Source organism: Misgurnus anguillicaudatus, chromosome 20 (genome assembly GCF_027580225.2).
Source record: "Misgurnus anguillicaudatus chromosome 20, ASM2758022v2, whole genome shotgun sequence".
Taxonomy (NCBI): domain Eukaryota; kingdom Metazoa; phylum Chordata; class Actinopteri; order Cypriniformes; family Cobitidae; genus Misgurnus; species Misgurnus anguillicaudatus.
Genome location: NC_073356.2, coordinates 28,211,738 through 28,227,960, shown reverse-complemented (window position 1 = coordinate 28,227,960; position 16,223 = coordinate 28,211,738). Strand labels below are relative to the sequence as shown.

At 38.4% G+C, this 16,223-nt stretch overlaps 1 protein-coding gene and 1 long non-coding RNA gene across 3 annotated transcripts in view; both read right to left on the bottom strand.

Moving 5' to 3' along the window:
• LOC129454603 (fibrocystin-L) overlaps nt 1-16,223 on the bottom strand; it is a 66,232-nt gene that overhangs the window by 15,022 nt on the left and 34,987 nt on the right. Inside the window, 9 exon segments of the mRNA XM_073858730.1 lie at nt 87-1,119; nt 1,446-1,582; nt 1,699-1,940; nt 2,236-2,365; nt 2,535-2,744; nt 2,941-3,097; nt 3,340-3,496; nt 5,010-5,187; nt 5,402-5,551. Of these exon segments, the coding sequence (XP_073714831.1) occupies nt 87-1,119; nt 1,446-1,582; nt 1,699-1,940; nt 2,236-2,365; nt 2,535-2,744; nt 2,941-3,097; nt 3,340-3,496; nt 5,010-5,187; nt 5,402-5,551 (2,394 nt within the window).
• On the bottom strand, nt 8,976-15,760 carry LOC129444268 (uncharacterized). 2 transcript variants are annotated; one of them, XR_012359757.1, is made up of 7 exons: nt 15,514-15,760; nt 14,284-14,826; nt 14,004-14,180; nt 12,240-12,299; nt 12,023-12,103; nt 9,658-9,745; nt 8,976-9,500 (listed from the first exon to the last, which is right to left on the bottom strand). It is a non-coding gene; the product is annotated as an uncharacterized lncRNA (long non-coding RNA). The 2 variants fall into 2 exon arrangements; XR_012359758.1 differs by having other exon boundaries at nt 12,023-12,097.

Here is a 16,223-nt window from a genome sequence, read left to right as displayed (position 1 = left end):
TGATAATTTACAAGAAAACATGTCTGACACACTTAGAGGGTTTTGCATCTGAGCTCTTAAATATACACTATACAGTATGTATGTACCTGTCAGGGATCCATCAGTATCTACAAGCACCACCTCATGCTCCCATCTGAACCTGGCCTTGTTGGGGGACTGATTGAATCGGATCCCACCAAACCTCGCGCTCCAGCCTCCACAGTGGGATGTGCAGGTTCCAATAACTTCTGCAACCCCAAAAGCTGCACATGATAGCCGGTTGAAGTTCACAAACTTGGTGTTGATGACACTCATACCATCATCCAGAGGCAGAACAACACCAAGTGTGGTGCAGTAATCATTTCCCAGTCCCAGCTCATCCACATGACCCACAATGGTGCTGTTGACCACGGCTGCACCTCCTTCCAGCCCCCATCCACTGACATAGTCCCATTTGATCCTCTTGGTCGCCACTCCTGCTTTTTCATTATTGACCATGAGAAACTCACTGAACTGCACAGCTCCAACATTCACCCACTCAGCACCTTTCTCATTGTTCCAGGAGGTCAGGCGGCGGAAGACTGCTGGTATTGGCATTCTGTAGTAGCTGTTATCATTCTGCATAGGAAAATACTCCTGGAAGATCCACAATCCATACCAGCCCTGTGAATGCACTGTATTGTTAAAAAACTCTCCAAGTGGTATTTTATTCGGACAGATGTTGGAACCATATGATGATGGACTATTAGGACAATTATCCATGTGGTACCAGAAACCGAAGTGCGTCCCACCGGCTGCTGCGTTATGTCTAATGATGTTGTTTGGGTTGGTTACCCAGTATGCAGCTGGAGTCACATCATCATTTAGCAAACTTGTGCTCTGTCTTACAAATACGGCCAAATTGTTCTGCAAGATGTTTCCGTTCTCAGTGCCATCTTCAATAAAGAAGCCTCCGCCTTTAATATCATAGATGACATTATGCTCCACCAGCAGGTTGTGGGTGTTGCGGATGGCCACAGCACGGTTGTAAGATTGATGTATGGCACAGCCACGCACATACGACTTATACTGAACATCACCCATTAGATGCCAATGGATTGGGTGTCGTCCAAGGCGGAACCCCTGTCCAGCATTATAAACCTAAAATAGAGAGAAATCATTCTTTTATTGCAGTATAATGTAATTTTTTTGTAAATGGGTATATTAAAGAGATACTCGGGTGAATAATGAAAATTACCCCCTCAAAACATTCTTGATGTACATTATTATCTTTTTTTGGATCAACACATTTAGAGTTATATTAGAAAATGTCATGGCTCTTCCAAGCTTTATAACAGTAGTAAAATACTGTTTACTGTTAGTAAATCTTTACTAGTAAGTCTTTTTTCTTGCTGGAGTATCTCTTTAAATGTCTCAAAGACATTTTGTCACTTGGGTTTGTGTACACTCATTGATCAAACTGTTACCTCAACATATTCAATTCTGCCAATTGTCAGGTTCTGGTTTGGTTGTGGTGGGTGGAACATGATGCAACCACCAAACTCATCACTTCCTACTTCCTCTCCAAATCTCCCCTGGAAACATGTCTGCACTGCAAATTCCCCTGTAAGAAAATGTGAATATGCAGTATAAATATAATGAATGTATAGTGAATTAATTGGAAGGTGGACCTCTCATACTTTGGCTATGTAATATTGTGTTGTCCAATTTGATCCAAACCTGTGTTGAAGCCATCAGGGCAAGCTGGTATCGAATCATTCCACTCCTGGTTGTAGGATCCACGGACAACAATATTTCTGGTAAGAAGTCCCACCTCTGCTCTTGCTTCAAAAACAGTCCCATCAGGCAAAGTGACAGAAACACCCAGATGAGTGTAGGTCAGGGGTTCGCTCAGTGTGAGGGTCCTGCCATCAGCCGAAACTGAAGCAATTTTTCTCAACTCATTCTCTCTCTGGCTATTTCTGTGGATTTATAAAAACAGATTTTTTTTGTTTTATACAAATGATGTGACCTGATCACCTAACATGTTCATTTATGAAAACTGGTTCATCAATGGCCATCAATGTGATATCAAAATCCCTGTTTATTTAATTGTGAGATGATTTCATCTCATAGTACTTTACCTAAAAAAAATATTTTTTTGTGAGAGGACCACAACATATTGCTCATGCGCTAATGGAGCAGCAAAAAAGTTTCTTTACTAGAAACTCATCATCATAATCTTTCCCTCCAGATTTGGCAGTGCATCTAAAGTACCTGTCCCCTGTTGAAGCAATGACAATTTCATCTCCAGTCTTCCAGGTGACGGCATCCATCAGTGTGAGAGTACTGGAGCCATTCTGTGCAGTCTGGGAAAGACGAGTCCACGGTACAGGTACTGGGATTCCTGGAGAAGCAGAAATAAAGTAAAACCTTAAAGCATCTGACCATGCCAAGTTTATCTTGTCATCAAAGCAAGCGTGACATAAAATATATAAACAACACCATGTCTCCATGTATCAGGAGCAGTTTATTCATAATGTTAGCATAGTAAATACTCTACAAGCATACAGTACCATGCAGATCCAGCACTCCTTCTCTGACAGCCAGGGTCTTGGCACCATAGACAGGAATTTCTTTAGATCTTAAATGTCCGTGCAGTGTAATGATGGCCTTATGCTGGAAGGGCTGCTGCTTGGTCCCGATCTGTAAAGCTCCACCATTTGTGATCAAAATGTTCTCCGCCTGTAGCTCAATATCTGCCTCATCAAAAATCAGCCTTCCACCTTAAAGGAAATATAACATTCACAGGGATTAAAGTGAATAATGTATTGGTATGCATTTTGGATTGCTTTAGGGTGAGTAAATCATTGGGTAATTTTTATATTTGACTGGAGTAGTATAGCTTAAAATTAATATTCAAAATTCACAGTTTTTGAGTTAATGAAACATATTTATAAAGTAGTGTAGAAATGAACATACCTTGGATGAGGAGCATCTTTATGACAGGAGTGCTGGTGTCCAACAGAATGGTTTGACCAGCAGTGATTACAGCCATTGAGCCTTTCTCAGGAGGAGAGAGACCACCCCATGTAGCACGAGATGACCAAACATCAATGTAGAAGAAATCAGCATGATCCTGAAAAAATAGGAGAAATCTACATCAATGGTTGTAACTCTAAGAGCTAATACAATTTTTAAAAGGCATATTATTAACAATTTGAAACTAAATAAAAGATTTGGTAGCTTGTACATATTTATATATAGTTAGTTTAAGGGGGGTGAAGAAGCAGTTTGGGCTGAATTTGGCTGAACTTTACAATTTGTCGATATTTCACTATTTATGATTGTTCAAATATTGTATATCAAAATTAAATATACCATTGTGGCGATTCCTCTGTTTCCTATTAGGACTCGCACTTTAGTTTCCTGGGATTTGTTGTGAGCGTTGGTCACACAAATAATCTGGGTCTGATTGGCTGACTGTACATCGCAGACAGATCCCGCAATAGTCACGTTAAGTTCACTGACATTTGCGCTACACATGAGACAAGGCAAGAAAAGTTTATGGAAGGCAGAAATTCTTTAACCTTAAAAAACAACTGTATATTTACTGCAAGTCAGAGGCGGACACTACTTAAGTATTTTTACTTTCTACATAAAAGTATATTTTTAAGTATTAGTATTTTCTTTGAAAAACATACATTCCAAAGCATATTATCGTAATTTTTACTCCATTACATTTCATAATTTCCAGTTTTTGGTTTATATTTAATATTTAAGTACATTAAACATCTATTTTTTTACTTAAGTAAAAAGTACTTTTGTACTTTTACTCAAGAAAGTACACAATTTTTAGGTAATTAGGTATTAAATCAATTTTGATATGCAATATAAAATGAATACACAGTATGGTTATATGCTTTAGAATGTAGTGAACATTTTTTAGTAAAGTAATTTTTTCCCAAGACAAACACTCTGATAAAGCACAGATGCTTGGAAAATTTACTCAAAATACTCAAGTAGTGTCCACCTCTGCTGCAAGTCACACTTTAAATTTACATTTTAATTGGTTTGAATAAAACAAATCACCTAGAAAGATTTTAAAAACTTGATTTTAGCTCATATAGTTTTTAAAAAATAACTTCCAAGCTATATGAACATTGTAATGGTTGTTGCATCTCAGACTCATTTATTTCACTCATTCATGCAAATGAAGCAGTAAACTGAATATACTGCAGGCTCGCGCCATCTATTGGATTTTTATTGAATAGCATCAAATTAGTCATTTTGAATCAAAATCATATCTCAAATGCAAATACTTACTATACAATCTCAGAAAAAAAAAATCTCCAAGAAGTGGTGGTACCTCAAAGATACATACACTGTAAAAAAATTCCGCAAAAATTACAATGTTATTGCAGCTGGGTTGGGTAATTTACCGTAGATTTACATTTATGTTATTTACTGGCAAGAGTTTGTTCAAAGTTAAATAAATTTTAAATATTAACAAGTCTTTATCTTTACAGAATAAAACTATACAATTACAGCCTCATGCAAAGCATTCTGGGAACCAGAAATCATCATCAACCTTTTTCTGTTTTTGCTTCAGATTTTGTTTCCCAGAATGTTTTGCTTGATGCTGTTTTTTTAGTTTTACTCTGTAAAACTATGTTCATTTAACTTAAATGTAAATCTACGGTAAATTACCGGCAACCCAGCTGCAATTTCTATGGAATTTTTTTATAGTGTATCTGTATATCTATAAATGGTACATATTGGGACCTTTTTAAAATGTATTGTCCTAGTGACAAATATTGTTACTTTATTTCTGAGAGTGTATAATGCATTAAAACTATCACGTGGGCTGTAGTTTGCCCATGACAACTTTATAATATTAGCATTTATTCATTTTAAGGTAATATTAACTAAAGTCAAAGACATTTGGTACAAGTCATTCATACAGTTTAAAAAGTCTCTTGTGCTGATATTGTGTACATTTTAGTGTTATGCATGTTGTAGGCTACAGTACAGCACATCTGCTCTGTCACCTGAAGCCTGATCCAGTGATGGTGAGCCTGGTGCCTCCACCTGTTCCCCCTCTCCGTGGTGTGACATCACTGATAACAGGGGTTAAAGAGGATCTGTATGTGTAGCCGTCTGGGATGTAGACTCTATCATTGCCATTCATCACTGCAACCTCACAGACCTGATCTGTTTCATATGTTACTGCAAGAGAGGAACATAACGGTATAAGCAGAGAGACAGATATTTTTTCATGTGTGATGAAATGATTGACTTATTTTAATATTCCTGGCATATTTTTACTTCCACACAAAATTATAGTACATATTTCTGATCCACACAGTGATAGATTTGTTTGATATATGATCAATTTCTTTCAAAAAACAAATGTAATGCTTGATGAGAAAGTAATGAATACCATTGCTGTTTGGGACTTCACAGTACAGTTGGGTAGATGTGGACATCTGCATGTCTATAGTACACTCGCTGTCACATATGAGGACTCTAGTGGAGTTTGGGTCGAATCCAGAACCTTGAATCTCAACAACAGCTCCTCCAGCATAGCTCCCTATAGCAATACAGGATAAATGATGTAACTCAAAACTCAGATAATGGCATCTTAACATCATGAACAGTACTAAACTAGACAAAAAAATACTAATGTGTGGTGTTCGGGTCTGTGGGACCCGTTTTTAATGTTTACTGAAAGAAAAATTATGCAATTAGTTGTTGTTTCAACCTCAGATTCATTGGCCTTGGCTCATTTTCTATAAAGAACATAAAAATAATCAATTTTGTAATTACTGTACACTCTGTACCCCCCCTACACATTTATATTACATTTGTGGTGTTCGGGTCCACTGGACCCGGGGTTAAAAAGAGTGTAAAAAATGAATGTGCTATGTATCTTCACTCTGTTTTTCTCCTATATGGGACTCCTGTGAGTGTTTGAGTGTGTTTGTGTATATGTCTGTATATATGTGCAGTGCCGGGCAGTAGCTTCACGTAGCGAAGCTAGTAGTTTAACTACATTTTTCAGTAGCTTGGCGGTAGCTTAGCTGCTTTCTAAATAAAATAGCTTTTCAGTAGCTAAGCTCTTTTTTTGACCAAGTAGTGAGGTAGCTTCCACATAAGCTACAATTTTTCAAACATTTCTGAAGTCGTCCTGAATTTGAGAATAAGCGTGTCATTTTGAATCGACACAGGACGTCGTTTGTCCCGTATGTTCGAGTTGTGCAGCCTTCCTTCATTCATACATACAAAACATTACCACTTGCATTCTGTGAAGACTCGTGCTACCTCTGATTGGGTTATGTCATCAAGCCAAGCTAATATAAAACCATGTAATAAATATTACAATTGAAACTATTGATAGAATGTGCTTTGGCGGGCACCTCACAGACTCTGTGCAGGCTACCTACTGCCCGCGGGCACCACGTTGGAGACCCCTGTGTTAAGATATGTCAGGGCCAGGGGTTTCTTAAATTAAAGGTGCAATTTGTAAGATATTTGCAGTAAAATCTCCAAAAACCACTAGGCCAGTGTTATATATTTTGTCCAGCTGATTACTATCAATATCTGTAATGTTTTCAACTACTTGTAAATCGTGAGAAAATTTCCATTCAAAACATTGACACGGGGCAGTGCAGTCTCCTGTCAATGACGTTAATATCCATGTGACCCTTTGTCACCGCCTTTACTGACGTAACCCACATGAGAACACTGGTCGAGCTCGAAAAAATAAAATGGCGGCTAAGGAAGCGGCTGGAGCACAAATTTAGTGAAAATAAACGTATATTTTCACTTTTTAAGCATTTTAATTTCATTTCTAGCGAGAAATTAGTATTGTAGTTTTCAAATATGTGATTAGTTATCAAAGGCGCTCTCTGTTTATATTTCAAACACGCTGCCTTTGAAGCGCGTCGGAAAGCCTTTCTCTGAGCGGCCTTCAGGCCATCCGGTGCCGAAGTCATGTCCTCATGAGGCAGCAAGGCCACAAGTCCTCACAGTCCTCACAGTCTTGAGTTTTCGGACGCAGCCAGTGTCGTGGACAAATGTGGAACTATGCGCTTGCTTATGGACTTATGGATAACTCTTTACCGTCTGCCGCTGGTTGTGTCAGCTCCTGTAAGCGTACAGGCCAACCAAACGACCCAAGAAGAGTTTGGAACAAAACGAGGGAGGATCAATTTGGTGTTGCATTATCTGGATGGAGAGAGCTTCATGACAACATTTAACTAGACCGAGATTCTGATCCTGCTTGTGTTTTACGCGATGGGTGAGTTGTTTTGATTCGTAACCCTTCAAAAAACGTATGCTATTATATTGATCACAACATTAGTGTAATCAGCGCGTCTTCCCGCGGAGGATATGCACATCAAAAGGTATTGTACAGCAATATAAATGGTCATTTTAAGACACTTCACAATAAGATTTGTACTGTCAATACATTATGTGAAAAATCATTGTAGATTGTAAATTGAAAACTTAATTCTGAGCTGTGTTTACCATCGAATTTGGACTAATACTGTAATATCAATATGACTAACAATTTCGTTTTGAACATCACATATAAACTTACATAATGAAATAAACGATGTCATCAAACGCAACATTTATAAGACTTGATTACCTTATCCATCAACGTGATTTCTCGTTCTCGTCTGATATGGCAAAAGTTAAAGACTACAAATCCCATAATTCCACGCTGCTTCAGAGCGTCAGTAAACAACATCATTGTTTTTGTTTGATCTGGCGCCATCTTTCGGCGCATTTTACAAATTGTATCTTTAAGGCAGCTCAAACATGCATTTTATTCTGGGAGTAGGATAAGACCTGTCCAGCAAACCGCCCCATAATGTGAAGTACCTAGGCCTATGGTATGCTTGTATAGCCTATAATTACCAAAATGCTAAATGGAAACTAAATAAATAATTACATAATCAAACTGGTTAAAAGTAGCTTGGATGTAGCAAGCTACTATTGATGTAGCTTAGCTTGCTACATTTCCCAGGGGGGTAGCTTCGGTGAAGTGAAGCTTCATTTAATGTGAAGTAACTGCCCAGACAGCAATTTAGCTCTTACCGACGTTGGGGCGCATGTACTTGCCCGACATAAAATGCCTCGGTGAGATGTCTTATGGAGATGGGTAGCTAATAGGCAAGACATCGGGAAGATGGTGGCATTAGAATGATCGCCGACCGTGAGCCAACGTAAACCCGCCCTAATTATTATGACCTATATGCGGCGCGATCCGCTTCGCTCTCCCATTGAACACAGCTGATTTTCGGCTGCATCGCTGTAAACGTCAAGGCATGCTTATAAAGCAGCTGTTCCAGTGTTAAAGGGAGCGAGGCTTCAGGATCCCACCGTTATATAATTGATTTGTTTAGGCCAGGGGTCTCCATGGTGCCAGCACATTCTATTAGTCTCAATTGTAATATTTATTTATTACATACATATGTTTTATATTAACTTGGCTTGGTTTACGTATGTTAACATATTAAACAATACTAAAACATATCAAAAAGTAAAATAAAATAAAATCAGTAAGTAAAACAAAAAAGTTTTGAGTAGAATAAATAAAAAAGTAGCCCTCCAGATTGTTTTATACATATTGTTGTAGCCCTTGCTCACAATGTTGGAGACCCCTGCAGGCTAACTCATTTCATATTGTGTATCAACAACAATCAACCCTCAATAACAGTTTATGTTGTGTTAATCATAAAATTTCTTCCCTAACAATTTGACAAGAGCTAGTGGAGAAGTAGGCAACTAGCCCACTTGCATGCAAGACTCCGTCCGTGGCTGCGCAGTCTGCAGCCGCTTCCTTTTGAGTTGCCAGGTTTTATGACAAAAAAAGTTTAAATTGAAAGTAAGTGATTGTTATGTGTAGGGTGTATTTCATACACAATATGACAACCTGGTAAATGTCAGTCTAACAGAAAAAAATGGATCAGTGACTTTTCCAGGAGAAATAACAAAACAGAAGGGCATCTGGAAATTTTTTTTTACTTTGTTTTTGCAAAGGCAGTTTCATTTATTTTAACACTCCACAAATTACACTTTGGGGTGGTTTCCCGGACAGGGATTATCTTAAACCGGGACTAGGCCTTAGTTTAATTCTGAAATATAACTAGTTTTAATAACATGTCTTAATAAAAACATTACTTGTGTGCATTTTGAAGCATCACAAAAGACACTGATGTATTTTATGATATGTCAGTGCAAGTTGTTTTCAGTTTGGACAGCTCTTACATTTATTTTAGTCCAGGACTAGTCTAATCCCTGTCCTTGAAACCGTCCCATAGCAAACTGCAACAAAAATAAGAAATTCCCTCCAGAATAAGTCATACTCCAGAATCAGTCCAATCAATTATTTCACTTAAGATGCTTGCTTGTCCCGCCTTTGCCGCCCCCATTCCTGTCTCTGCTCAGACAGCCGCAGCCAGTTTCTCACAGTCATCTTTATATCAGCCTCAGTGGAACTTTGTAGGCAGGATTTCTTAACACAGCACCTAAAAAAATGTAATAATGTAATAAGCAACAGAAAAAAATAAGACAGCACAAAAGTCTATATATCTTCGTGGATGGTTTCTAAAAAGACAATTCAGAAAAGTCAGAGCATTTTGCAAAAAATAAAATCATGTTGTTTCAACACATTGTAGGACTTACTCAGGAGTACCTGATGAATAGGCTGTGATTTAAGGAGAGCACATCCCTTCATCACTGGGTGTGTCTTGCTGCCAATCATCTTGTGGCACTAGGAAATACAGAAAAAGTCCCGTTACACAAAGAACAGCATCACCCAGGTCCAACTAACAGAGCTAAATAAGTGACCCCACAGCAGTGGTTCTAAAACTTTTTCTGTCATTTTTGTCATTCCCCATTTTATGTAGGACTGTGCTGTGTGTGGGCTGTGTATTGTGTGTGTGTGCCTGTCTCAGTGTGTTCTTGATCTGCATGCTAAACAGCTTATGTTCAGGAGAGCCCAGCCCTTCATATTCATCTTCCTGCTGCCAATTAACGGTTGTCACTATGAAATGATAAAATTAGATTGTGAAACTGCTAAACAGTATGTAGGCTTTTTGCTCTCAAACTTTTCAAGTGCGCTTACAGCCACAAGATTAAAGACCCAATAGACCATTTTACTGTTTGTACACAATGGTGACGTGGCAACGTATGCACGAGCAGTTTGGCAACAGAAGTATGGCAAGAATCAGCAGTGAAGTAACACAGACAGAGAAAGTTATTTTAAAAAGTTGACTTATCAACTTTTTCAACACATCTACCAGATCCGTGTACTATAGTGGAGTGGATAGAAGACGTTAACAGATGGCCAAATATAAAGTGGCCAGATACATATGAAGAGTTTGGTTCCAAAACCCAATAAATCCATTTTGACAAATTTTGTTAAAAACGTGTTTTCTATACCAAGGAAGTGACAAGATGAAAACCACTATTTTCTGTTACAAACTTTCACATAGCATCTTTAGGTTATAAAAACATAAAAAAAATCAAATCCATAACTTGATTTTCAAAGATTTATTATAAAAACAGATTATTTTTTCCACAAAATGCAATAAATTCATGACAAGTTTTTATTCAAAATGCTATAAATCTATTGAATCAATAGCCTTTATAAATGTGCATTCATCTTTGCCATGTTATATTCATTTAGTTGACTAGTGGTATACACTAATTAAAAATATAAACATTAATGGCATAAATCAAAACACTTACTTTGTGATATTAAGAACACTGTCATTGATGCGGTTATACTTGACGTCGTCGCTTAACGTGTTTCACAGCGATCAGCTGTAAAATGTTTTGGTCCTGCTCGATTTTCGTTGACTTTGAGTAAAATTATGGAACGTTTTTCATAAGATCCGCTGGGGTCAATGTGTTTGCATGACAGAAACTTGATGTTGTCGGCCCGGGCAAACAAGCACCCGTCTCCCGAGTGTCTCTTGCGTAAATTATTAGATGTTGATGGCTTACGTTTCTTTCCCGTCACAGAAAACCATCACAGGTTTATCAATGCTATTTAAGTATTATTTTGTTTTTGTTTGTTTGTTGATCACGAAGTACAAAGTAGATGAGGAAAACTAGTATTCCGTGTACTCAACGCGCCGCCATTGTTTGTTTACATTGCAATAGTGCGCTGCAAACTGTGGAGCGGATTTATGGCATTCTGTAGAAAAGGAGGAGTGGCGTTTATTGCATTTTGGGAAAAAAGGGAGAAAAGATGACAGAATAAAACGGCGTATATTGGATTTTGCTTAAAATTAAGAATTTACTTTTTAATATTGACCTGATATAATACTGATTCTGGCAGCAACTCATTTTTTTCAAAAATGGCGTTTATTTGGGACCAAACTCTTTATATATACGTATATTAGTATATTATATTAGTACAACCAAACGCAACAACCAGACATTTTGATGCTGGGAAACCGTTTTAATGAACTTTTTGAGTTGCTAACACGTTAGAACAACTGGCGAACAACAACACTTCCGTTGCTGAAATGCGCGCACAAACTATTTGATCACGTGGGCTGTAAAAGGGTCTATGCATCACATATTTAACGGAAACTTACATTCAGTACGAAGAAGGTCCTCATTCACTGATGTAATCACTTAAATGGAAAAAACAGAAAAACAGAAAATACAGAAAAACGAAATTATTGGAGTGAACAGTAAGTCAAGTTTATCACAATTAGATAAACTAATGTCAGTGGGCTGAGTAATTGCCACACATTTCTACACACACACACACACGTGTCAGTGTTTTCATTGTCTGCGTTTTAAATGGCTTACAGTCAGGAAAGCCTTCAGTTCTCTGCGCCTCTTTCTGAATATTAACCGCAGTCTCTTGGAAAGACAGAAAACCTTGGTTTACTGATCACACTACTAATATAAACTCAAAAATCATATCTCTGGAACATCAAACTATGGTATGTGCTGTGGACCTGTGGAGTACATTGTGTCTGCTTGAATTTAGGGACCTGATGCATTTTACTATATAGGGTACACTTACCTTCACTCTACAATGATGTGGGATGGGCTGGAGGAGTTAAACAAGGGGTGGGAGGGTTAGCCAGCTTTCTTCTTACTGACACTTCAAGAAGATTAAAAAAGGTTACAACAGAAAGATGATCAAAAAGGCACATCAACCATAAGATTTGCACCTTAGATATCTACATCTGATATTCACTGTATGAGAAGTGCAGCATTATACACATAAAATGTCTTACTAGGCTTGCTCCTTTGATGGAAACTTGGGTGGGCTAGAGAAGGCTGCTTCCTTTTTGTCACTGTCATGGCCATTTAAAAACAAGGATTAAAATTTGAAAAATGTTTAAACACAAATATTACAAATTCTTATCAGGCATAATTAAAGTATGAGCATGTAATTAAAGGGAGAGTTCACCCAAAAATGAAAATAATGTAATTAATGACTCACGAGTTTGGAACGACATGAGGGTAAGACCTCCGTTCATCTTCGAAACACAGTTTAAGATATTTTAGATTTAGTCTGAGAGCTTTCTGACCCTCCATTGAAAATCTATGCACAGTATACTGTCCAGGAACAGAGAGGCAACAAAAAAACATCATCAAAGTAGCCATTTGACATCAGTGGGTCAGTTAAAATGTGTTGAAGCATCGAAAATACATTTTGGTCCAAAAATAACAAAATTACGACATCATTCAGCATTGTCTTCTCTTCCGGTTCTGTTTTGAACGCGCACGAGACTAAAGTCACATGACTGCAGTGACGCAGCTGACGTACAACGTGGCTGATGTGTTATTAGGTGTGTCCCCGCTTTTTTTTGTGCGCCCGAGCTTCGTTTACAGTCTGAGGGAGACGAATGCTGTAAATGTGAAAAAAATTCACAAACATATCTGAGGATAACACGCCATCTGCGTCACAAGACTTTAGTCAGACACATGCGCTACACAATAGACATGGAAGAGAATGCTGAATAAATTTGTCATTTTTGGACCAAGATGCACCTTGGATGCTTCAACACATTCCAACTGACCCATTGATGTCAAATGGCAACTTTGATTATGTTTTTTATTATCTTTCTGGACATGGACAGTATACCGTGCATAGATTTTCAATGTAGGGTCAGAAAGCTCCTGGACCAAACATAAAACATCGGAGGTCTTACAAGTTTGGAACGACATGAGGGTGAGTCCTTAATGACATTACTTTTCATTTTTGGGTGAACTATCCCTTTAATTTTCTAATGGACATATGGAAACTTAAAGGAACACGCTGACTCATTCACAGTAACCCCCAGAGTTAGATAAGTGCATACATACCCCTTCATCTCTGTGCGTGCCGCAACTCCGTCCGACGCACCCACCGCCAGCCCATCCGAGCACAAAGACCCGAAGTAAATGGCTCCAGCCAGCATGCTGCTCCCAACAAGCGACAAAACAACAGCAACATTTTCCTATTTATGTGTTCTGATTTGTTTAGTCACACCGTGTACAAACAACAAGGTCATGACACAGCCATCTTTTAACAGTATACATACTGGGAACTACACTCCCAGAAGGCGAAGCACTTGCCACCCGGGGGGAGTAACTGCACAACTCTGACCGAACTCTCTGCTCCTCACCGGGGTTTCTCAGGTGCTGCTAGCAAATCACTGCACCCAAGTAGCCGGGCTTTGCCTTCTGAGAATATAGTTCCCTGTATGTATATGATTAATAGATGGCTGTGTCTCACATGACCTTGTTATTTGTACATGTTGTGACTATACAAATCACAACATATAAATAGGAAAAAGTTGGCATTATTTTGTCACTTATTGGGAGCAGCATGCTAGCTGGAGCCATTTACTTCAAGTCATTGTGCAAAGCTAAGCTAGCAGTGGGTGCATCAGACAGAGTTACGGCACGCACAGAGATGAAAGGAGTATGTATGCACTTATCTAACTATGGGGATACAGTGAATAAGATAAAAAAAATAAGCCTTTAAGGTCAAAATAGTTAATTCAACTTGCCAACTGTTATGTTGTTTCCAGCCATAGGTAGGAGGGAAGGGGGAGGAGGGTTTTTTCGAAGGTTTGTTGTGCGTTTTCTTCTTTTTCGCCTGTGATGTTTGTGGTGCATTTTGGGTGTCTGATGAAGGGCACGATGCAGGGGATGATGGTGGTGATGGTGATCTAAGTCAGGATGGTCTGTAAATGAAAAGTTTTTACAAAGATTAGTTTTCATAATGATCACATCGAACATAGAAAGTACAATGAGTAACATCAGAACAACATAGCCCCCCACTCTCACTTGTCTCATGTAGTATTCAACAAGAGTATTGTTTTCATCCTTTAGATGGGTTGGGTGATGTCCTCTTGAAAAAACTTTGGAGTATTTTGTATGAGTCTTTATAGACCCTTTTACTCTTTGTACACAATGATGATGTGGCAACGTAGGTGCACGCAGTTTGGCAACGGAAGTATGGTAAGAATCAGCAGTGAAGTAACACAGACAAAGTTATTTTAAAAAGTTGACTTATCAACTTTTTCAACACATCTACCAGATCCGTGTACTATAGTGGAGTGGATAGAAGACATTAGCAGATGGCCAAATATAAAGTGGCCAGATACATATATACGTATATTAGTATATTATATTAGTGCAACCAAACGCAACAACCAGACATTTTGATGCTGGGAAGCCGTTTTAATAAACTTTCTGAGTTGCTAACAGGTTAGAGAACCACTGGGGAACAACAACACTTCCGTGGCCGAAATGCGCGCGCAAGCTATTTGATCACGTGGGCTGTAAAAGGTTCTGGAGGCCACCAAGCCATGCCTTCATCGTATTTACCTGAGTGAAAAAAACAGAAAAGACATTTTATTTTGCCTAAATTACAAAGGTTAAATAAAGGCTCTATTTTATGAATAGGTGTGTGTCCAAAAACACTTACTTCCTATCACTTTATTACTTAATAACCACTTTGTCTGACTGTCTACAGTGGCTGTGCACTTGTACTAAACTAGCTCTTTGATTGACAGGTCTACTTTTAACGTTACCATAAAAACGCACAACAAGAGCTGCCTTTAATTTTAAGCATGTCACTTAGACAAAATCATTAAAAATGCATTTAGAGTGTAAGGGGTCCATATTATAAAATGACAGTTGTCATTTTTGTGTAGACAAAAGACAGTCCGTCAATTTATTACCGTTTGTTTACCTAACTTAACTGTTTACCGAACGATCCCCTCACGTCAAAAATACTGTCTAAAACAACTCACTGAAAAATATTTAATACGCGAACATATTAATAATAACTAACCAGGGGTGCGTTTCCCAAAACCATGTTGCTTATTTTCCATTGCCAACCAACGTTAGTTGCTAACACAACAGGTTAGCAACTATGGTTTTGGGAAACGCACCCCAAGTCAACAGTTATAACAACAAACCAAGTCTAAAAACATGTAACGTTGCCTCCGACGCCAATTTCTGTCATCCGTTTATCGAAAACATTTCCACAATCATATTTAATCAACATACCTTCGCGCTTACACTGCCGGCTTGATGTGGACCAACAACTGCGTAGATCTAGTGAAGAAAAAAAGAGGCGCGGTCGGCATAAAGGTTGCTCGCGGTTCCTCTGCCGATCTCCGGCTGCAGACTCATCGCGCCGATCGTTTACCCACCTACTTTTATTCTGTGTGCAGGGGAAAAACCCCAACCGACACTTTGCCGCTGGTGCCCTCCAATTGCCGACGTCGGTAAGACTGAACGTGCTGTCTGGGTGGTAGCTTAGCTCACTACATTTTCCAAGTAGCTTGCCCAGCACTGTATATGTGATGCATGAATGTCAGAGTTTTGTCCTTCTACTCTTGATGTAATGCCGCAAGAATACAACATGTTCTATATCATGCATGAACATTTGTCTGTATCCACTGTCCCAAATACTTTACCTTTTGTCTATCAGGAACCATTCTACATTTTACCATTATCTTCCTTACAAAAAATCAATAGTTTTATTGTAGTAAAAGTGTAGTAATCATGGTTATTTGGTATATTGGTTACCATTTGTAAAACCATGGGTGTGTACCTGGTATTTATCACGTTGTGGGGACCAAATGTCCCACAAAGATGTGTGTGTGCATCAGTGTGTGAGAGAGAGTGAATAATAAAGTAAAATATTATCCATGTATTTTCATCATTCTAAATTGTGGCCAATAGCAACACATTCTACTGCAATGTGTGTGGAC